Source organism: Mustela nigripes, chromosome 4, assembly GCF_022355385.1.
Source record: "Mustela nigripes isolate SB6536 chromosome 4, MUSNIG.SB6536, whole genome shotgun sequence".
Taxonomy (NCBI): domain Eukaryota; kingdom Metazoa; phylum Chordata; class Mammalia; order Carnivora; family Mustelidae; genus Mustela; species Mustela nigripes.
In genome coordinates this window covers 14,021,915-14,045,783 of record NC_081560.1, presented here as the reverse complement: position 1 = coordinate 14,045,783, position 23,869 = coordinate 14,021,915, and the positions used below count along the sequence as shown (strand labels likewise).

Here is a 23,869-nt window from a genome sequence, read left to right as displayed (position 1 = left end):
CCAACACATGCACACACATAGCAACACACGCTCACACAACACACACACACATGCCTCGGGGGGATCCCTGAACAGTTTGGCTCCCTGACCTTCCTGATGCGGGCAGAGATGGGGAGCGGGTGTGGGAAGTCACGGCAAGGGTCGAATGCAATCTGACCTTGCGGGGCTTCTAGTGTGCATTCCCCATTCTCCAGTGCAAGACCGCACAGCCGTCCTCAGGTTCACCGGAGCCGCAGGGCAGCAGCCCGGGCCCTCAAGTCAGGAAGAGCACCCCCTGCCTTTCTCGCCACACCAACACAGTTCTGTCACCTCCCTCCCGACGCGGGGGGAGACATCGTGCCTTTCCTCAAATGCTGACCCCTTCACTGTGGAGCTGGACACTGTCCCTTCCTGATGCCGAAGGAAACCCAGCAAACACACTCCCAGCACGCAGCCCCCGCACCGACCGAAGGGGACGCGTCGTGCTGGGCCTCGACGTCCACAGAGATGAAAAAGAAACCGTGCGTGATCCCCAGGAGCTGGCGAATGCTGGGGATGTCGACAGCTAATGACACGCAGTCCAAATTAAATAAATGCTAAGTCAGAGGCATGTAACTGTGAAAAAAGCACGACAGTCAGGAGAGAGGCAGGTGCCCCGGGCCAGGCGAAGTTCCCGCAGGTTCGTGCTGCTCCCTCCCAGAGTCCTTCCAACAGCTTCCACAATGGCTGTGATTTTCCCCTTGTAAGAGCAGAGGACAAGGAGCCTCAGAGAGGTGTGGGAATTTGCCTAAAGTCACACAGCTCTAAGGGAGCAGAGCTGGAACTCAGAGCCAGGCCTGCTGCCACATACAGTAACGACGAAGAGAATGACACGCACAGCAGCTGTCGTGGGACAAGTATGAGCAGCTCACGCTCCCTGACAGCTTCGCACGTGCCGAGCACGCGGAGCAGCGGACCAGCCCCCTCTCTCCACGGGAAATCTTCGTTCCCTCGGCTCACAGGTCGGAAGAGCAAGTTAGGGGAGTCCTGTCTCTCAGGCGTGGGGAGGCCCCCAGACGGAGCGGCGGGGAGGAGGTTGGAGGCCCGGAGGGACGGCACCGTCTCACGCCCCCAAGGCTCTCCAGTGAGAAGGTGCTGCCCTCGGCCCTGGCTCCGCGCCCCCGTGGATAGTCACTTCTAATTTTCTGCAGAGGTAAAATGGGACATGACAGATGTTGGCTGATTTCAGGGAACTAATCTGTAAAAAGCCGAGTCAGCTGTCTTCGGGTTTTAAATTGAAATCTCACAGGTGGAAAGGCAAGATGGGATGAATGTTCCTGGTGAGACGTGGATGTTCCCGAAGGGGTCCCGTCGGATCCAGGGCTTGGAGATGCGGGACGCCACAGGCCCAGGGTTTAGGTGACCAGTGAAAGACCGCAGGAAAGTGGGTGCGTGAGAGCATCTGCCGTGTGGTGGCGTGAGCTGGGCCACTGAGGCCATTCATTCATTCCCTGGGCCAGTTGGCCATTCACTCATTCAACAGTGGAGCCGCAGGGAAAAGTGTCAGGTCCCCTGCTAAGGGCACGCAGACAACACAGGAGAACAGTAGTTCCCGGCACGTCCCTCCACTGTTTCTCCCACAAGCTCCGACTTCAGACCCCATGGCCCTGCCCCGGCCTGGGTATTCTCTCCCAGACCCAGCCCGGCTCCCACCTCCACCTGGCACCCAACCAGCTACAAAAGGTGGAGGCAAGATTCATGAATTTTAGTTTGCTTTATTTTGTAATTAATTTTAGATTTTAAGTAAGATCTTCAACTTCCAAACAACCCAAACGTTTAGAGTTCAACTCTGAATTCTTAGCCTGTAGAGTCCTTAAATTTCTCTAAAAGGGCATTTCCCTTTTATTCTCTTTCCATTTAAAACCATGGCACAGGTAAGTGGCGGGGAGGCCCTGGGTGTCTCTGGGCAGAGCGTCACAGAAGACACCTGAAGCTGTGCCCTCTGATTTCAGCCACCGTCACCGAGGACCTCTCTGTGCCTCATGTCACCTTGCTTTTCTGCTTCAGCTTCCTCTCGGCCTGCCCCAGCCCACCCAGCCCCAGCCTTCTACCCTTCTGGGGCCCAATCCCAAAGACCTTCATTGGCTCCCTGGAAGCAGAATGGGGCAGCCCCTAATTTTGGTATCACTCCCCCATTCCCTTGCTCCTGTCCCCTGAGATCTCCCAAAAGGACTCTTGGCACCCAAGCCCTGTCTCTGGCTCGGCCTGCGGGACACCCAACTTAACACCTTCATTTCCACAATGCCACCCTCTCCACCTCTGTCTGGGAAAGAGGGCCACAGCCCAATACACAAGACCAAGAGCCCTGACTCTCCACGGGGGTTTAAGCCAACGGGGCTGAGGGAGAAAGGAGACTCTGGGTTTGTCTTGCACACGCTCCCTTGTCAGTTTAACGAGAGATGTCTACACTGGGCGGACAAGGACAGGGGAGCCTGGCACACCCAACGAACGGCTCCCCAAGGACAGCTCATTCCATTACAGACATAGGGGCAGAACCGCATAGCTGAAGGCAGTCCTCCCACTCATTGCTTGAAACCTCAGCACAAAGCACAGTGTCTGGCACATCTTCGGAATTCAAACAATTATTTGCTCAATGCATAAATCGGGATGATAGTTCCAAACCCAGCTGTGGCTGCAGGGAGGGCCCGGTCACCACCCGGCAGTCAGTGCTACGTCTACTGGAAATCACGCAGAGAATGACACGTACGGTCGTCTCTGCTGCTCGTCTGCTGTCCCTCCTGCCCCCCAACCAGCCCACCTCCTCCACCCCCCGCTTCCCGGGTCACGTCATACTCGCCCTCTCCTAGCTCACTAGCTATTTTTGGATCTTCTCTGTCACCACCACTGGGGCAAAAGGGGTCTGACCACAAGGCAGGCAGTGACTGGGCCCCACAGAGGGGCTGTGAGCCGCTCAGGTGACCGATCCACAGCTCAAAGCCAGGCTGTCACCAGCAGTCCCGCTTCTCCCATCTCAACGGGGCGTGTGGTCCACCCGCGGTGGGGCGGGTGCAGGTGACCTATTCTGGAAGCCCTGCCATTTAGAGCAACCACAGCTCTCAAAGGATAAAATCATGATGATGATGAACAAAGAGGATGGGAGGGAACTTCTGGAGGTGATGGTGTGTTCATGGCATAGACTGGGGGACAGCCTCATGGTGTATATTGCGCTCAAACCCATCAGGTTGTACACATTACATTCGGACTGCTTCTGGATGCCATACCTCGGAAGTAGTTTCAACAGCACAATTAGCTGTCGGGCTTGTCTGAATGTATGTCGCCTTGCCCCGCAGCCAGAGGGCCTGGTTCACTCATTAGATTTGTTCTACAACCCAGGGATCTCCGCTTTTGAGAGGGACCCGCGTGGTTCTGCAGCAGGAGGCTCCCTAGATTACGCTTTGGAAACACCTGGTTTACCCCTTGAACGCCAACATGGTTCCAGTCCCACTGTCCTCAGCTTTGGGGACATGTGGTTGGTATCCCTGCTGCAAGGCAGAAAATGGGGCCATTTCTGGGGCATTAGGGCAGCTTCTGCACTGGGTCCTCAACCCCACCTGCGTGTGTGGGGGTGAGGGGGGTGCGTGTGCATGCAGGAGGGGCCCTCAGGCCGACAGACCAAGTAACACACAAGGCTTCCCACTCCAGCTTCCCACTAAAGAAAGCTTTAATTTCAAATTTTTCTTTGCACGGTTCAAGGTCCTGGAGCCAAGTAAAGGGAAACTGGAGATAAGCTAACAGGCAGGTAGGTAGCCTAGTGGTTATTCTCCTCGGAAAAGCCGCAGCCCTGAAAGCTTTCACATATTCATAACCGTCGCCCTCGGTGGATGAGCTTGCCAGTGGCACGAGTGTTTCACTTAATACCCTCAAGGGGCAAGCTAGAGCCTTTTCCTGTTGTATCTGTCTGCTGGTAATAAATGTAAATTAATTTAAAAAGCTAACGCCTGCAATGCGACTCCTTTCAGGGCTCTTCTCAGTCAAACCGTACTTCTAGTCAGGTACGCTTTATACTTGATTATCTGCACAAATTATGCCATTTTTAAAACTACTTACGCTTATGGCTTTAGGAAGCTGTGCCCCTTTTCTGAAGTGACGCATCGTACGGCATTTTGGAATATGCTAGACCCCCCGTGTCCGTTACTGGTGGGGAGGAGAGAAGAGGGGGCTTCCGGTGTGGGTAAGGAGGCCAAGCTCAACCCACAGAAGAAAAAAACCACAGGCTACCCCTCAACTCTGAGGAACCGTATGACCAAACGCAGGTCCTGGTCATAATGGGATCAGGCGCAGGAGAGTGGAGAGCTCACACTGACGTTCTCCCCATGACTCAGTGGAACACGGTTAGCTGGAGACACACCGTGCTGGGATCGGACATCAGGTTCCAAAGAGGCCAGAGCTTCAGAACTGTGCCTTAGAGAAAGCTCAATTAACAGAAAACTGTCGCCTCTAGGCCAACGACACAGCCACGGTACCTGGAAGGTTAAAAGCACTACGAGCGTTCACGTTCCTGCTGCTGGGGCGGACATTGTAATCCAGGGCCTCCTCCCTTTATTCCTGAACAATGACGATGGCCTCCTAGCCTCTAGCTTCCCCCCAACTTTTGTTTTCTATTCTAATTGATTAACTTCATTAAATTACTGTTATTAAATCCAAGCCCCAACTCCTACCTTAATAGTATCCCCCATGAGACCTCACTCCCCTAACCCCTACTCCAACCCAAGTCTTCATTCAAGTCCTTCCAGACGTCACCATCTTGCCCGATTTGTGCCCATCCCAGTGGCTCCCAGGCTCCCTCACCCCCAGCTCTCATTTCCTGTACGACCCACGTCAAGATTCGTACGATACAGCTCCTGCTCTAGAGATCCTCCCTATTAACCGGTCTGGCCAATCTTGGGCTAACTCTGAATTTCTTTCCCTAGTTTTTCTCATGATTCGTTCCCCTCCAGGCTCAATGAACACCTACAGAGTTGTCAAACATTTGCGCTGTCTAAACACCCGAATTCCACTCTAGGCGATTTGTTTCGGCTCTTGGTCACTTCAGAGAGGCCATAAACTCAGGATTAGACCTTTTCCTTTACCTCCTTTCCTTTAAGAGATCCACCGCAGGACCCCCAGCAAGACCCGGCAAACACCTGATCAACTGAACTGAGTTAAAACAGATCTCCGCCCGACCTCAAACGACCATGTAACCAACCGGAAGATAATCCCTGCAACCCAAACAATCAGCCAAAAAAAGGGTTAGATTATTCTGAACAAGGAGATTACTGGACATTTTTATGTCCTAAATTTTTATGCCCATTTTTTTGAGGTCTTAGTCAAGGTCTTTGTTCCAAATTAAGTCCAGAGTATTTTGAATAGCCCAGAGCAGACACAAACAAACAAACAAACAAATCTACACATTTTAATCACTATCTTCTGCCTGAATGGCAGGTCTTTTGTTGGTTTTTCCGGAAAGTAGAGCTTAATATTTGGTCTTGTTCTTAGTTTCCTGGCCTCACCAATGGTGGAAATACCCCCACATCAATTTATTACTTGCTCGCTCTCCACTGAAACAAACAACAACAAAAAAAAAACAAAAACAAAAACCCCCCAAAAAAACCCCATTAAAAACTGTCATCAGTGTAGACTCACATAGGGAAATGTCAGGGACTTCCAAGGTGAGGTAACAAGGAGAAAGAGAATTCCCTCCGACTCCGTTTCTCGGGGTGTGAGCATGGGAAAGGGACACCACTGAGGGAATCTCTTTCTCCCCAGCAGTGTTTCTCAGAGTGGGCTGAAAACCACCTACACAAGCTTGTATACAATTCCCTGCAGTAAACTGTGTGTGTGTGTGTGTGTGTGTGTGTGTGTGTACATGCCCAGGGTGGAGACCTTCTTGGGAGCACTCCTCTGGAAACTTCTGATTTGGTGGGTCTGGAGCAGGACCTTGGTGGAAACGTGTTCTTAAACAAGCTCTCCTGGTGGTTCTCATGCAGAATCCAGTTGGAGAATCAGTACAATGTGGCAGTTGCCTACGTAACAGACCTTCAAGTTGGAAGGTCAAGCAGGAAGGGGATACTCATGCATCCGAGGTAAAAACTCAAGAATGGAGCCTTTGTTTCCTGAAAAACACCCCGTCAGGGTTGCCTCTACAGTAATATGCCCCCAGCCTCGGCCAAGCAAATCCTGGAGTTCCTCTCTGTGACACCACCGATTTTTCCATGTACCTCAGGCTGAGGACAGGAATGTCTCTCTATGTCATACCGTTTCCATGTCACTCTCAGGGAAGAGAGTAAGGGAAGATATTTAATACTGTCCCATTTAAAATAAGGAGGGACATGGGAGTGTCCTCCCCTTCGAAAGTGAGAGGTCCCAGGGGATAATGCAGCCAGCACAGACACGGGGAACCCCAGGGGAACCAGGCCCTATGGAAGGACAGATCCACCGTGTGCTGACTTCCCCACCCCAAACACAGACATGCTCTCTCAAGAGGTGGCTGAAAATGTCTTCCTTCTCAGATCAACAGTGGACAACTGTAGAGATTGTTCCCGGTCCCAGCCCCTATGAGAGGCAAAGCAATTGGAAAAATCAACTTGGTAATCGTGGCCCAGAGTTGGCTGTCCCTCACAGAGAGCTGGGGCTGACACAGATGGAGCCTAAGACCGTCCGGAAGCACCTGCATTGCTCTCTGTGGCAGCAAACCACTCCGAGGTTCAGAAGAGGCCTGGGGAGGGCACGGAACGAGGTGACCAACGTCAAGAGGATGCAGCACCTGAGGTAGAACAGCTGGGCTGGCTCTCGTGGGGGCTGTGCCCACGAAACCAGAGCCAGGCACAGAGGCCCACCATAGAGAACCAAGGATATGCATCTTTTTGGCCTAAGGGACTGTGAGGAGGAAGAGGTTTGCCTGCCCAGAATGTTAGGCAACAGTCATCTAAGGGTTAAAGAAAGGGGTGCAGGGGCCAGAGGTACGAGATGGGGGAGGGGAGCTTCGGAGAGCCCTGACACTATGTGCAAACAAGCCTTCCACACCCACAGACTCCCTGGTCCCAGGCATCAGGGGCAGAGACCACTGGGTGGAGGCGGTGGGAATGTCGGGCGCGTGCAAGGGGCACAAGGCGGCGAGAAGCCACGAGTACATAAAGAATCCCTAAAATCAACTTCGTTCACCCATCAAGTCTTACTCTCGATATGCCATGCCTTTCTGGAAGTTTTTAAAAAGTCTCTTGACAAGTCGCCATGCTCAATTTCTAGTGAAGGTGAATAAAACCGGTATCTGTCCGTTAAACAGCAATTTAGGGTAACCGAGTATTCGAAGCCTGAGCACCAGCAGGTCCTTCCGTGACCTGTGAAGGTGACCCGTTAAGACGCCACCCAGAGCCACCTTTCAAAGAAGGGTACCTCCTGAAGAGAACCTGGGCTTGCAGTCCTCCTCCTTCAAGCCTGCCCTAGGGCTCCCGCAGGGCCTTCTCCTGCAGGCTCCAGGCCCAGGTCCCCTTCCTCTGTGGCCACAGCACCGGGCACCGGGCTTCCCTCTCCGTGTGGCTTCAGAGCAGAGGGGCCCCCAGCAGACTGCAAGTGAGTGAGCAGCAGAGGGGCCCCCAGCAGACTGCAAGTGAGTGAGCAGCAGAGCCTTCCCTCCTAGGGCTGGCAGAGAGGGAGGGGGGCGGGGAGCAGGGGGGCAACGGAGGCAGGGGGTAGGGGAGGCGGGGGGCGGGGCAGAAGCCAGCGGAGGCTGATCCTCAGCAGCGGGTGGACGAGGTGGAATGCTGGGGAAGGACATGGCTGGGGAGGGGCTGGGGCAGGAGTGGAGTCTGGAAGAGCTACTGTGGTTCAGGAGTTGGGGGCTGGGGCAGCGGCAGGGACACAGCAGGGCCTGTTCCCCTGTGAGGAACAGGAAGGGGCATGGCCTCGGGCCCAGAGCGCTCAGGGCCTGGGTGGGAGGTTATCTACTGAGACCCGCAGGGTGGCGGGGGGGGTAGACGGGGCCGGTCAGCCTCAGGGATGTGAGCGGTCAGTTGTGCTCACACAGCTCTAGCACCTTCTGCAGCCTTTCTCTGTGGCCTGGAAGGAAGTATGGAGAAAGCACAGCCCAATCGGAAGGTCAGGGCACAAGGGCTCAGGCACAGGAGTCCTGGGGCCCTGTATTCATGGCCTGCATGACAGCCTCGTAAATGAGCCCACCTGCTGTGTCCCCCAACTGCTCTCCTGCTTCCCACTTCTCCCCACTCCTCATGCACCGACCCTGAGCTGGACAGCGAGGGAAGCTCTTGGGCTGCGTAACGCAGTCCCCTGTCCCAGCAACCCCCAGGCTGGAGACCAGACTTCCCCAGCTCATGGGTGAGGAAGAGAAGGCACAGAGGTACAAGGCGACAAGCCCATGCCACACAGCTTAGCGAGCGGAGGTCAACCCGGGGTCTCTCAAAGCCACTGCCGTATCCTGGCAGCTAGCACTGCACCCGGCACATGCCAGGAGCGCGGTCAATCCTTGTTGAGCGAGGGAAGGAATACAAGCTTTGCACTCCCTACCCAGGCTGCCACAGACCCGGAGCTCTCCACCACAGGCGTGTGCCGACTGGCCCCCTCAGTCCTGGGACCACACTGCTCCCTCCCCCTCCTTCCTCCCTGGGGACACAGAAGTCATCTTCTCAGCAGTGCTCAGGTCCTGCTACCCTCCATTCACCACCCTGCTACCTGTCCCGACGCCTCAGTGCTTGCTCCGTGTTTAAGGATACAGCCGCAACCCCCTAGTGGAGGATTTAAGACCCCAACCCCCAACCCATCCTTTCTCTCATATCCGCTGTCACCTACGGGACCCCCGCTGTGGTTGCGCGCGGCTGTCCTCCTGGTCTCCGGCGCAAGTGTCGTGTGTTCCTGTGGCAGGGACTTCAATGACGCACACCCCTCCTGCCCCCCCGGCCCACGTCCGGCTCCCCACACCCGCCAGGAACTGACGGCCCTGCCATGCCCTTCACCCCAGCCTCCAGAAGTCCCTTCGGAGCCTGAACACCTACGCCAAGCTGCTTACTTGGCTCCACTCCCCTGTGGCTTCTAACCATCATTTTCACGTGCATGTCCTCATTTTCCAACCAAACGATGGTCACGTTGAGGGCAACAGCTGGAGGCGTGTAATTTTACCCCCAAGCCCGCCCCGGAGACCCCCGCAGCACACTCTGTGCACGCCAAGGGCACTCGGCATCTCCTGTGTCCGGACCAGCGGTCTTACCTGTAGTATCTGGACTGCAAGTAGGTGGAACACACAGCCTTGGACACATGACTAGCTGACCCAAAGTCGATGACCTTTACTCTGTACGGTTGTCTAGAAGGATCTACCAGCATGATGTTCTCCGGTTTGAGGTCGGCATGGATGAGACCAAGGCTCTTCAGTTTCATCAGGGCTGTGGCTACCTGCTGGAGGACGGGGCGAATGTATTTGAGGGGCAAGGGGCTAAACTTGTTCTGCTTCAGAAAGTCATAGAGGTTCTGCTCCAACATCTCAAACACCAAGCACGTGTGGTTCTTGTGCTGGAAGCACTCGTAGGCGCGAACAAAGTTGTAGTCGTCGGCGCTCTCCGTGCTCAAGCGGGCCAGGATGCTCACCTCGATCTGACCCTGCCGCGCATACGACGGGTGGTTCTTCAGGATTTTGATGGCCACGATCTCATTGGTGCCCCGCTTCCAGCACTTGACCACCTGCCCGAATGTCCCTCGGCCCAGGAATTCCAGAACTTCATAAGTGTTGGTCATGGAGCACAGCACCTCATGCTGGACCAGCTGGTAGTCCCCTTCGCTGTTGGAGCCACTGTTTTTGGACGTGGCAGTCGATGTGGTGGCAGTGGCTACAGTGGCCCCACTCGCATTGTTCTGAATCATGGGTGGATGTTCTTCAATGATCTGCACGCTGCTTGTGTTCTCAATCTCCTCGCTCTTACGCTTGAGTCCACATTTTTGGTAGGTATCAAGGAGGCTCACAGTGCTTCGACGCATTAGGTTATGTGGTCCGCCGAGGACTTGCCCAGTGACAGAAGTGCTACTTGCTGATGTTACAACTATGTGGCCGGTGCTTCCTGGGAAGATGATGGTCTGCTCGTAAGGTAGGCTTGGGTTTGGGATCGGCAAGGAGGTGCTGACGGTTGTGGTGGCTGGCTGAGAAGGTGGTATGTTCTTGCTCTGGCTATACACTTTGCTGTGGGAGCCGTACCCAGTCATGTCCCAGGTGGAACTCGGCTCTACTTTCAGTTTCTTCACACTACAGAAGGCACTTGATTGAAGGGTGTGAGGGGAGAAGACTTGCACATGTGAGGCCATACCTACAAGAAAAAGGAAGGGGAAGAGAAGGATTTTAGTCACCCTTAAATGAGTGAATCCAACAGATCCAACACATCCGCCCAGTGGCTTGGGTCCTAGAGAATATTTTCCTCCAACCTCAAAGCAAGGCGGGGAAAAGCCAACCTAATCTCCCCAGAAGCACATTGTGGCCACTCTGTCTGTGAGGCCAAGGAGTCTGAGTGTTCTAACGGCCATCATTAGGAGAAGGGAAGAGCCGTAGAGTCAGTCAGGAACACAACCAAGATTCAGATACAGAAAGAAGAGTATCAGAAGTCTGTTCATTACTTCTTTTTAAATAAATACTGTGACAGGAGTGCCTGGGTGGCTTAGTCAGATAAGCCACTGCCTTCCACTCAGGTCATGATCCCAGGGTCCTGGGATCGAGCCCTGCATCAGGGAGCCTGAGCAGGGAGCCTACTTCTCCCTTTCCTTCTGCCTGCCGCTCTGCCTACTTGTAATCTCTGTCAAATAAATAAAGAAAATCTTTTGAAAATAAAAATAAAAATAAATAAATATTGTCTGTGATAGAAACAGATTCTTCCTCAATTCTCACTGGGCTACAATCCTACTAAAACTGAGGACCTTATCAGGTGGCCCAGTTAACTGTTACAGACTAAGTTGTCCCACATGGTCTACTGCTCCCTGTCACAGACCCCAGGTTAGCTAAGATGTCTTCCCACACCGGTCCAATCGTGGAGTCACTCATGAACCACTGGCTTCTGGATGAACTGTAATTATCCTCTGGGATCTTAGTCATCTTAAATGAATTCTGTAAGGCTGAGGAGAAGAGCAGTCAGTCTGATATCTTCATTTAGATGGCCTCAATAAAACATTTTATCATCTATTTTATATGTTTTATATCATTAAAGCATTTATGTATTTGGGGGGAGGAGGAGGTAGCACCATTCATGGGCTCCACTCACTAACTTTCCTGCTCAGTTCATCTACCAATGTGTTTATCTAGAAAACACTATTATTTCATTCCAACATCTCAGCCACAGTTGAGATAACCGCAGAAATCTGTAAGAGCATTAACTCTGGAATAGTACGATTTACAATTATGGTGATTCTAGACACAAACAAAAATTTATAAAAAACTATCAAGAAAAAATAAGAGAACGAGAAAGGCAAGTTCTTAGAGGTGAAAGTGGAAACAGACACTGCTCACCAGCTAACTGCAGCTGACAAACGTTTCTCCTGGAAGCACAAGGACAGAGGGGCTTCCTCAAGCACCACTGCTGTTTAGCCATCCTCGTGTTCGTGTCTCTGATCCCTTCTCGTTAGCCAGAGTGGTCATTTAACAAATATTTTCCTTCCCCCCTGGTCCCCTGTCACCCTGGCCACCCTTTCTCTCCCAGCAGACACCTGCCCCTTTGTCCAGGAGCCCACTATCAGCAGCCTTGCTTTCCACCTTTATTCTCTTCATTTCAGAACATTCCAGAATCTACATGCACACGCGCACACACACACACACACACACCCCTGCCATCCTTTCTTCCTTCTCTCTGGTCTCAGAGGAAGCGGAATCTCTCCTTTCCAACACAAAAATTTTGTCTAATTCTCATGATTCCTCCTCTCTGGTTCCCTCCCCGGTCCTTTTCTTCTCTTACAGCTTTCAGTTCCTGCCTGTTAATTAGTTCAAAGTCCTCAGTAGGCACTTAATAAAGTTTTGCCCAGCAAATCAATGACTTAATCTTTTCCTTCTGCCTTCGTGTGTGTGTGTGTGTGTGAACATACTCCCAACTTAAAAGCCAAGAGGAGTAAGAGCCATACTCTTCCCCGTTTAGTTTTTCCTTCTTCTCACCTGTAATCAGTGGTTTATGCTCCCTTTTCTTCAAGGCTCATTCCTTAAGCCACGCTCCTCCAACCCCCACATCCTTACACTATAGTTCTGTGTTCTTAAAGGTAAACGACTTCCTAATTGCCTAACCCAAGGGCTTTTTTCAGCCCCTGTTCCCCCTTGACCTCCCTGCAACAGCTGATACACTGACCACAACTTCCTTCTTGATGCTCTTATCTGTGCTTAGGAGAATCTGTAATCTCCTCCTCCAGTGTCTGATTGCATACTGTGTGCCTTGGTGGTTCCTTTACCTCTTTCTCCTTTAAAATGTTGGCATTTCCAACACTTTGACTCTGTTCTCTCTGGAAGACATTCATTCAGTCTGACCTGTCCTGTCTATGAAGGTGACTCCTGCCTTCACCACAGGCCAGACTCTCCCTCTTACCTTCCATGAATATATTTCTGCCCCCTGCTACATGAAAGACTATCTTCCAAAGCTGAACTCCCTTATCTTCTCCTAAAAATTTAACCACCTCACACCCCTTTCTAACATCCCCCTTTCTGTTCATAGAATATTCTTCTAGTCACTTGGTTCCAAAAATGTGGATTTACCTTTGATGAGTCTTCTTTTATCCACGGACAAGAAGGTGCTGAGTCTTAGTAATTTTTCCTTCTTTCAAAATGTCTTTTGTATCCATCTCTTTATTTCTGTTCCTGCTGCCACTTCCAAAATTAAAACATTTATTGCTTTCTAGTAGGACTAGACCAAACAGACATCTGGTCTACCTGAGCAGTCTCTTTTCCTCTAATTTCTCCATATTGAGCTGCCAGATTAATCTTCCTAGAATATTTCTAAGCATGTTACTCCTCTGTCCAAAACCAAAACCATTTTCTTTCTTTCTTTTTTTTCTTTTTTTAAGATTTATTTATTTTAAAGAGAGAGACAGAGACAGAGAGATAGAGTGCGTGCATGTGGTAAGGAGTAGAGAGAGCCTTAAGCAGACTCCAGAGTGTGGAGCCAGACCTGGGGCTCAATCTCACAACCCTGAGATCACAACCTGAGCCAAAACAAGAGCTGAACGCTCAATGAACTGTGCCATCCAGGCGCCTGTCCAAAAACTTTCAATGACTCCTTGGTGTCTACAGGATAAAGTGGAGGACTCTTTCATTTAACACCATCAAATTTGACTTCAGTTACCTTGCTGGCTTCATCTCCAACTAGTAACTTAGTAACCGTCCTCAACCTCCAACTTGAATTAAGCTGCTCTACTCACTGTTTCTAGAATGTCTCTTATACGCCCTACCTCTACGCTCTTACACCATTCCCTCCTCTGGCAGGCTTTCACCATTTCTCTCAATTTATTCAAAGACAAGACCATTCAGATCCCTCCTCTTCCCAGACCTCTCCAACCCACAGTGATCATATCTCTTTCCCTACGGCACTTACCATATGTACTATCCATTTGGCCACAAATTGCACTTGTGACTTGCAAAATGTCTTTTGTCTTGTTGAACTGAATTACTTATCTTTTGTGCTATTTCACTTTTTACACATTTAGGTCATGGTTTCCATAACCAGGCTATACTCCGGGTCTAAGAACTCCAGTTTATACCTCATCCTCATGTTTTCCCCAGTATTAAACCAAGTTTGTTACCCATGGTAGACACTCAGTTGATGGAACAAAGCACTCTGAACTGGCCCGGCATCCCAGAGAGCTTAGTTTTCTGGCTTCCGAGCAATGACCAATCACAGGCACCTATGGAATCAGGCCTCCCTCTGGAGAGTAAAGAAAAACCTCCCACTATTTTCCCACCCAAACCAAGATGTTTTAAAAATAAAAACAAGGCAGGGGCTAGGCAGCTCCTGTCCTGGTGTCAGTGCCCACTTTGTCTATACTTCAGCCTGGACATGCTCTGACTTCCCACAAGCAGCCTCAGCCTGACACCCGAAACATGCTCTGAACCCCACCTTCATCCCACAGATCTGACAGAGCCTTCCCTTCTTGTTTGGATCCTGAATTCTAGTATCTACCAATGCAAAATGATACCTCCGTAGACATCCTTCTGTCCAACGAGACCATTCTGGCGTGCTCATTCAGAACCTACTCTACCTGTTTTTTCCTATTGCTCTTTTTGTTCGAGTCAACCTCCCCCTAATTCTGCAATAACACTGAAAATGCTTTTTCCTATAGTTATCGGTATTAAATATTCATACTGTTTTAGATGTTGTGTGCAATATAGAAATAACCAATCCCTTGATTTTTAGTAAATTAGCCACTGGAGACAAAACAAGCACTTCCACTGTTCTTTGCTACCTGGTTTGCCCCTCATTCCTCAACCCTCAAGTACTTGGGGAGGGAAGGGCTGGGGGCAGTAGAGGAAATACACTGATGTTACATTAAGGAGAAGTGGCTCTTTTTTCTACTTTTTTCCTGTTTCAAAAACATTTTGGTAGAAAGGCCAGGGTGCAGAAGTGGAATTTTACAGATGGAAAGAGGATGGCTTGTGACTTATTGGGATGACAGCCAAGGGTCATAAAATTGTGGAAATCATCACTGGCTACCTCTGGTGATGGATGCCCGGGATCAGAGAGGAGATGTGCATGGCTAGAAATGCCCCTCACCATGCCGGCTGCCTCAGACTCAAACACTGTTCTTCGGGGTTATCACAATTCTCCAGATCTTAAAATCTTGAGCACCTAGCACATACTAGGATACAAGCTGGATGTTTTATGGACAGGAGGAGCACACACGAGACTCTGTCTGGCACAGTCCAGAGTTACCCCTTCCAATTCATTTTCACAAGGGTCCCACTTTGAAAGCTAGGAAGTCAAGTGATGGGTTTAGGCTCCTAGGATAAGTGGAAAAATCAGACCCTGATTCTAGAAGTTCAAATCAAGGTAATTCTATGTGCCTCGTTGTCTCTGTCTTAATGATTTAATGAGAAATACAGTTTTCTAAGGTTAAGAGTAATTTTTTCCACCTAAAAATAAAAATAGCCAAAAATCTTCATGATTTTCCTGAAGTCTTAACTCATAAGATTTCTTTTTTTTTTTAATGTCATTTATTAAAGGACTGGCCCATTTAGTCCTTTCTTCTCCCGACTTATTTGCTTAGTTTCTTCATAATTTTGTATTTCACAACTAGATGAACTGAAAAGTTGCTTCACATCTGAGTACATTTCCTTTCCATTTCACCACCCCAAAATTATCTACTGGAAGATCATACTCTGGTGAAACCACGGAGATGAGTGAGGGTTCAACTATGATTTAAAAAGAAATTACACTGAACTCAACTTCACTGAATTCTTCCAAAGCTTGAGAGAAGGAATTATAAGTAAAATAATGGCACCATTTCCAGCAGTGGATTAAAGTTTCATTGTGGTTTGGCAGATGTGAAACAGGTTACCATGCAGAATCCAGTTACATTATGAAAAAGAACACAATTGTGAGGACCTTAGTGTAAGAGGTACAAATTTCCCCCACTTCCCCAAATCCTCTGACACATGCTTTTGCTGAATAATGAGTATTTGATAGAAACAATCAGGAACTTGAAGGATTAAGTCCCATATCCAACGGGATGCCATATTTGTCTTAGAGATCACATTACCTAATACGATATTATAAAGGTGTAGAATACATCAAAAGGAATGTCAAAAATATGTGAATGTTAGAAATATGCACCTGAATGGACATTTTTAGGCAACCAGAAAAGAGTTAACTTGAAAAATCTCTTGATTACCCTGTATAACATGGTAATTTGATGCCTCAGGAGTTGAAAAGTACTAGAAAAAAAATGTCTTCATGGACATGCAAAACTATATTCATAAAATTTTAATGACAGTCATCCTGCTTATCAAGTTCATATTTTACAAGTAGTGCAAAGATAATTTCAGATTAGCCAATTTTAAATGATATATTTCCAAAATAGTGTATACTAAATGTCTCTGGGGCTTTTATATTGTTTTCAATCAAAGTCTGTTTATCCACTAGTTATATAATGTTAAATATATAGTGTATTCCATCAGAGCACAGTTTAGGATCAGCCAAAGCTCAACAGAATTCCTCCATCAATAATAACAATAACAATACTACTGATTCCACCAAGGGTCCTCTCTATAAAAAAGAATGGGGTTGGGCACAAAAGGGAACACAAAGACGTCCAACACATCGGCACCGCCCTAAAGGAGATTAAAACCCCATGGGCGATGTCAAGTTCATTGCAAATTAAAAAGAACAACTGTCAATTCTAAGCAACTTGCACAAGTAAGTATGACAGGAGCTTAGAGTAGTTAAGACTTGAGCTGAGGTTAGAAAAATGGTGTTATCTTTTGAAAGGCAGAAGGACACTGTTCCGGATCCTGCGAACAGATGTGAGCAAATTGTGGGGAGCAGCTAGCCCTATGGACTATGCCCTCAGGAAGTTTAGGCTTTGCTTAGAGACAATATAGGAGCACTTACATGCTAGCAACACAAAAACAAATGCAAAGCCAAGAAACAACTATGTGCACCAACAGCCTACTTACCCAGAACTGTCATCTTCTGATAACTTCAATCTTCTAGAGAAGTTAAGTTGGGAATACTCAATGAAGCCCGCATGAGGCCCTACCACTACTGCCACTCGCTTTAAACCTTCTGCCTTCACCCGGTCTTAACTGATTGTCCTCTAACACCAAGTACACTGTAGAGAGACTGTCATTGACTCTGTTCTCTGGGTCAGACTCTAAGGGCTTATACCCCGCAACTGCAGGGTGAAGCGCATTCTCCTTGTTTTACAGCTGAGTAAATGGAGTTTTGGGAGATGACCTTGTTGGTCCAAGGTCACTTTGCTACTAGGAGCAGGGCTGGGACTTGAACTGAGGTCTGACTGACTCTCAGGTCTATGCTACTAAGCACTCTGCTTCACATTGTCGGTTCTCGGACTAGAAGCACCAAACCAGGAGACATGTACAACGGGCAAGGAGAAACAGAAGCTGACACACAAGAGGCGACAGATGTACAGGACAGAGCACAGCCAACGGCACCCCACCTGCTAAGACGATGGGCGCTTGCGACGGTGATCCTGGGTCATCTACAGCTTCTGTATCATCTGCTTCTGAGGATGTCTGAGAAATACGACCATTTGAAATTGTTCAAATAAACTAAATTTGCCTCAGTAAAGAGATAAACTTCACTTATCTGACGCATAGAGGCACCGTGGACAGATGATCTGGGCCTGCACAGCAGTGTGGGGTGGGGGGTGGGTATGCAGCGAGGGTCTGGACTAAGATCCTCAGAAAGACCCTAAGATCCTAAGAAAATAGGAAGGAAGGAGCAGAAACATACGACTTTGTGGAGAAGAAAAGGGAAGACAGCACTAACAGGTGAGCTGTAAGAGCAAAGGAGAGAAGAATCAAACATGTCTGGGAGACTCAGAGGAGTGGGGTTCCATGATGGTGACAGGAAAGATGGGACGTGGAGCCAAAGCTGCCTATCTTGGGCGGCGGGGGGGGGGGGGGGGTGGGCAGGGATAACAGAGCTGGCTGTCCACAAGTTGAAGTGCGAGCCCTGACAAGGTATCCAAGCTGAAATACTCAGTGTTGGACTATTCATCCTGAAACTCTGAGGCAAGGGATTGCTTCATTTGCGAAAAGTTAAGATGTCAGGGGCCCCTGGTCATGGATAATCAGCATCTAGTTCCCATTTGCTGAGATGAATCTTGACTGAGGACAAACCATTTTGAGAAGAGAATGGGTTTCAATAGGACGCGTTAACCCAGCACAGGATTCATCAGAGGGGGGAGAGGGAAGAGTGATCCTGAATCAGCTCGTGAATCAGCTGGTGCATACGCCAAAGACAAAGGGACATCGCCAAAAATATTGCTAAACAAAGATCAGCAGGATGAGGTGACAAATATACCAAAAGGGGAAAAGACTGAAATCAAAAGTTCACATCCCAAAGAGACTAAGAAAGGAACGGTGCTGCCAATTTTGAGAGGAGAGTCCAGCTGGAAGAGCTCTATTTTGGATAGATTTCATTGTAGGCATTTATAAGAACATAGAGGAAATGTTCTCTATGTACCGAAAAACAAAACAAAACAACACAACACACACAAAAAACCCAGGACAGGAGAATGGACAAGAGGTCGTGGCTAAAGAAGTTGACCTAAGGACTGTCATCAACAACACCTAGATGGAAAACGAAGCCATGTGGGTAAAGCTCTTTCCCAGGAGAAATGGTGTGGAAAGAAGAGCAGATGGCAAATAAAGAAATCCTTGGGGGCACAGACGTGGTCAAATAGCATGAGGAGGAAAGTCTGAGTCACAGGGAAAAGTCCAGGATAAAATGATGATAAACACAATTAAGGGATTGATCCCGGAGAATGAAAACAGAGAAAGAGCTATTGGACCTGGCCAGAAATAAGCCAACAGACCTTTTTTTCCACAGGGTCAAGAGGAAGAGAAAGAAGGGGTGCTCTCCTGGGAAGAGAACCAAATGTACCATGTTATCTCCTGGCTTTTCCAAGAAATGTGATTCTCTTCAGGACTTTCAAAATCTACCTACCTACTGGCTCATTATGTGTCGAAATCAGCTCCTCTCGTGTTCAGACTGACTTCTCTTTCTGAAAAGTTGCTAACCTCGCCTATAATAGCTGCGAGCCTCTCTCAGATTCACCTTTTCCATGACTCTGCCACATTGCCTTAACTAAGCCATAAACTGCTGGGGATAAACCAGCCTTTCACTGCAGTGGTTAAGTACATGGGATCCACAAAGGGACTGTACCGAGGTCGTGTTACCAATCTGCCAATCTGAAAGTCACCAATCCAGTATAAGGCATACATGCTTTTAAAATTTTTTAATTTAAATTCAATTTAGTTAACACATACTGATCATTTGTTTCAGAGAGTAGAGTTCAGTGATTTCATCAGTTGCATAGAACACCCAGTGCTCATCACATCACACGCCCTCCTTAATGCCCGTCACCCAGTTACCCCATCCCCCCGCCACCTCCGCTCCAACAACCCTCAGTTTCTTCACCGTAATTAAGAGTTTCTTATGGTTTGCTTCCCTCTGCTTTTATCTTATTTTATCTTCCCTTTCCCATTGAAGCTTATCTGTTTTGTTTCTTAAATTCCATATATGAGTGAAATCCTGTTACTTGTCTTTCTCTGACGACTTATTTTGCTTAGCACAATAACCTCTAGTTCCACCCATATCACTGAAGATGGCAAGATTTCATTCTTTTTATGGCTGAGCAATATTCCATTGTATATATGTATACGTGTATAGATACACCACATTTTCTTCATCCATTCATTTGTTGATGGACATCTGGGCTCTTTCCATAGTCTGGTTATTGTGGAAATTGCTTCAATAAACAGATGCCCCTTCAAATCACTATCTTTGTATCGTTCTGATAAATAATCTAGTAGTGCAATTGAAGGGAAGACACATGTGCTTTTCAGTTTCTTTCTCTAGGAAACTGGTGGCATCAATGAAAGGAAAAACAAAGTAACTCACAAACTCCTTTTTAAAAACTATAGTTGCGTTAACTCTGAATTGTTTTAAAAAACCTAAACTTCTACACCTAAGAGTATTAGTTTCCTAGGGCCGCTAGAACATGGGACCACAGACTGGGTAGGTTAAGCAACAGAAATTCCAGATCAAGGCTGCAAGTCAAGATCAAAGTGTTGGCAGGTTTGGTTGCTTCTGAGGACTTGTTCCCAGGATCTGTTCCAAGGCTCTCCATGGTCTGGAGGAAGCTGTCTTCTCCCTTGTGTCTTCACTCCCTCTTATCTCTATGCAAATCTCTCTGTCCAAATTTCCCCCTTTTTATAAGGACACCAATCATGTTGGATTAGAACGCACTGCAACAAACAACCTTATTCTAACTTGATTACCTCTGTAAAGATTCTATCTCCAAATGAGGTCCTATTCTGCAGTAATGGGGGTGAGGAATAAAGCAAATTTGGGGCAGGGGGAGGGGAGGGTTAATCAAAAGCATTTTACTAGAGTATAATTTTCTCAGGATATAGAGTCAGGATATTCCAAAAGAACTCTCTTTGCTCTTCCCTCCTTGGAGAGAAGACATTTCATTTCGTGATTTCCCTATATTTTGCCTCAAAGGACCTACAAGGGCATTTCAATTAGTCAAACATTACATACGGAAACAAGCAAAAGCCAAGTGGTTATTTTAAATTCAATTCTGCCTCAGTGTAAGTTGCAGTGCTTCTGGAAAAGGCCGTACAGGGAGGTACCTGTAGTGTATATTGAGGAATAACTGTAGTCAGTTTCGGTGTAAAGGAGAATTGGCAGCGACCCATTAACACCATCAAAGTGGGCAAGAGCCAGCTGCGTTAATAGTGCTTACTCTGGGTGGGTCAAACATTTCTGAAGTAGGACCTGAGAAAGCTCAAAAGAGAAATCATCTGTGCGCTGGGCAGGGGATGGAGGTTTCCTTCTCCACTTCCTCCTTGGGACAGTCTTGTCTCACATGCACTAATTCTCTTCTGCAATCCATACTGTCCTTTTATTTTTTTTTTTAATTTTTCTTTATAGATTTTATTTATTTATTTGAGCGAGAGAGAGAGAGACAGAGAGAGTGCTTGCAGAGGAAGAAGGACAAGCAGGCTCCTCACTGAGCGCAGAGCTCAACATGGGGCTCTATCCCACAGCCCGGAGGTCATGACCTGAGCCAAAATCAAGCATAGAACGCTTAACTGAGTGAGCCACTCAGGCGCCCCACACTGTCCTTTCAGTGCAGACTCTGTAGAGGCTGTTACATTTCTCAACTTTGCATTTTTCCTTCCAACTGAGGATCTCAAGAAAATAACCCTTCTAAATAAACTTGGTAGGATTAAAAGGGTAAATATCCATAAAGTATACAAGCACAATCAGCTAGTCTTCTGGTTTCAACACGGATGAAAGCTGTTCAAATACACACTTCTCAAAGATCTACAAGGATACTCCTTTTGTTCTTGAACGTTCTAAAGTATTAATTTGCAGGTGTTTGTGTCACAGATCTTTGCAAAAGCCTTGTCCCTGACTCCTTCCGCCACTCCCTCTCACTGGCATCCCTCTCCCTTCACTACTGTTCCAAAATCATGACTGACCACCTCAAGAAACGAGTCAGCCAGAGCTAGAGCAGGTACTGGGGAGGCTAGGTATATGTCTGGCAACGCTACGGGAGCCTCCCATTCAATTTTTCCTTTTTAAAGATTTATTTGAGAGAGAGACAGGGAGAGAGAGCATGAACAGGAGTTAGGGGTAGACGGAGAGGGAGAGAGACAAGCAGACTCCCCTCAGTGTGGAGCATGATGTGGGGCTCGATCCCAGGACCCTGAGAGCATGACCTGAGCTGAAGTCAGATGCTTAACTGAGTTACCAAGGCATCCCATCAACTTCTCGATCTTTCAGAAATGTCTTATAAAGTCTAATTCAAGACCAAAAATCTGGAAGGCTTTTTACTCTTTTAAGCAAAATAGAGTAAGTTATTCTTCAATGTTTGGTATCATGTTGCAAAGTAAAATCAAGTGTTTTACTTACTTAACCCTTACTCATTCCATGCCTAGCCCACAATGGATTTGTCTTTTTGAGCTTACGTGGGTTCACCTCCAGAACTGCTTGGCAGGCTGAGACATCAGCACTGGAAACCTACTTTACTCTTCTCCATTTGGTATTCTAATACTGTGCCACTGCCAATTCTCTTCTACACCAAGAAAGTATGTAAGTTCCATTCCTCCATGTAACTCTATTACCATGCGCCCCCTCAAAAGATATGCTGGAGTCCTAACTCCCGATGCCTGCACATGTGTCCTCCTTTAGAAACAGGGTCTTTGCGGATGTGACTGAGGTAAGACGAGGCCATTAAGGTGAATCCTAATCCAGCATGACTGGTGTCCTTACAGGAAGAGGAGGAAAGATACAGACACACAGAGAATTCCATCCGGCAACAGAGACAGAGGTCTGTGAGGAGCAGCCGTGAGCCGAGGCCTGCCGCGGGCCTCCAGGAGCCACCGGAAACTAGCAAGAGGCAAAGAAGGCCCCATCCAGGGTTTCAGTGGGAGCCTGGCCCTGCTGACACCTTGATTTCAGACCTCTGGCTTCCAGAACTATGAGAATAAACTGGTCTTGTTTTAAGCCAGTTTGGGGTACTTTACTATGACAGTGGTGCTAGGAACCTAACACACTGTCGTACAATTTGAGACGTATTTCAGTGAAAAAACGTGTATGTCTGCAACTTGTGACATAGTATCCGTAACAACTGTAGAGTCACACCGGAGGACTCCCTCAGGGTCCGCCTCTGCCTCCTCCTGCTTGAAAAGCACTAGAAGCCTCCTGAGCTTTACCCCTTGTTTTAGTTACCATTCCCGCCAGGGTACAAAACACCTCCTCTTCGTGCACAAATGCATTTGCTCATCGGGACCCACGTTCTGACTTCAAAACTACAGAACTTGGCACTGAAAGCCTGCGAAAGTTCGCTGTGTGCTCAGCGGCCGTGCACCAGCGGCCGTGCACCAGCGGTGGAGGGGCCAGGCCGGCGGTTCCCCAGACCTGCCCTGTTCCAGCCTCAACTGTGTGCCGCGCGACGAAGCAAGCAGGACAAAGGCCCACCATCCGCAAGCTGCCCCCGGCCGCACCTGTCTGCTGCCTCCCCGACTCATGTTTATGTATGTCTTTGAGCCTCTCTCTCCGAGGCTGTTATCTCCCCTCGAAGAGACCTTGGTGGAAGAAGTCATGCAGACGGGGACACTCCGATGCCAAGTGCACGCAGGCCTCTCCCTTGGGTCCTGTGCAGACTGGGGATCCGGCCCGCCCTCTTCTGAGGACGCGGAAACCAGGGCCCCTTGCCCTGCGGCAGACGGCCGCTCCCAACAGCCGCTCTGCTCGCTCTGCTTGCTGCTGAGGCTCTTCACTCCCCTCTGTCGCTGTGCCTGACATCTGCCAAACCGCAATTAGAGATCGTTCCGGGGAAGGGAGAGGAAGTGCCGCTCCTACGGCTGGACAGAGGAGCGGAAGTGGGGAGACACCAAGGAAGGAAAGCCCAAGAGACGGGTGGAAAGCAGGTGGGGGACGCTGGGAGGAAGGGCGTGGGAGGGGACAGGGAGACAGGAGAGCCGTAAGGACGGGGAGTACAGGCTGGGCAAGCGCGAGCGGACCGGGAGCTCGCGGGGAGTCACAGAGCAGCACGACCCTGTGCTCTGTACGCGAGAACCACATCCACGCGACACGGTCTTCTTCACGTCACCCCAGCAGGTGTTCATGTGGGGACGCGCGGGTGTCAAGCTGGTGGAGGGCTCCCTTGGCGGGGCAGCCCGGGGCCGGGTCCATGCTGCGCAGATTAAAGCAGGCTCCTTGGTCTGCTGCAAGGATGTTTCTATGCTCTGAGTCATGGTCACCCAACCGGTTCTGGTGTGGTCACCAGCCAACGACCACAGCGCTGGGCCACCCACATGCCGCACTGAGCGGAGGAGCCTGATCTGACCGTGTGGGCTCTTGCCCCGGGGGAACCCTCAGCATGGCCAACGGTCAGGAGAACCTGTGTCCTGCCTTCTAATGCAGGGAGGCACCTGCCGGCAGGGGGTTACCACTGGTCTCTGCTCCTGGAGCTCATTCCAGATGGTGGCTGGGTTCCCAGCAGCCGGGGCTCTGCCCCTTGCTGGCTGTGCAGCCTCAGCACGCTACACAGCCTCTTTATGCCTCAGTGTCTTTATCTGTGAAATGGAGGCAGTAACAGTTTCTCGGGAGGTCCTGGAGAGGGTTAGGGGAGTGAGCATACTCAAAGTGCTTAGAAC

General features: G+C 49.1%; 1 protein-coding gene across 4 annotated transcripts in view; it reads right to left on the bottom strand.

Moving 5' to 3' along the window:
• The window catches only part of HIPK2 (homeodomain interacting protein kinase 2), a 177,423-nt gene that overhangs the window by 110,730 nt on the left and 42,824 nt on the right, over window positions 1-23,869 (bottom strand). For all 4 annotated transcript variants that reach the window (XM_059396286.1, XM_059396287.1, XM_059396288.1 and 1 more), the window contains exon 2: window positions 9,215-10,298. In XM_059396286.1, coding sequence (XP_059252269.1) covers window positions 9,215-10,298 — 1,084 coding nt within the window. The remainder of the gene's footprint in view (window positions 1-9,214; window positions 10,299-23,869) is intronic.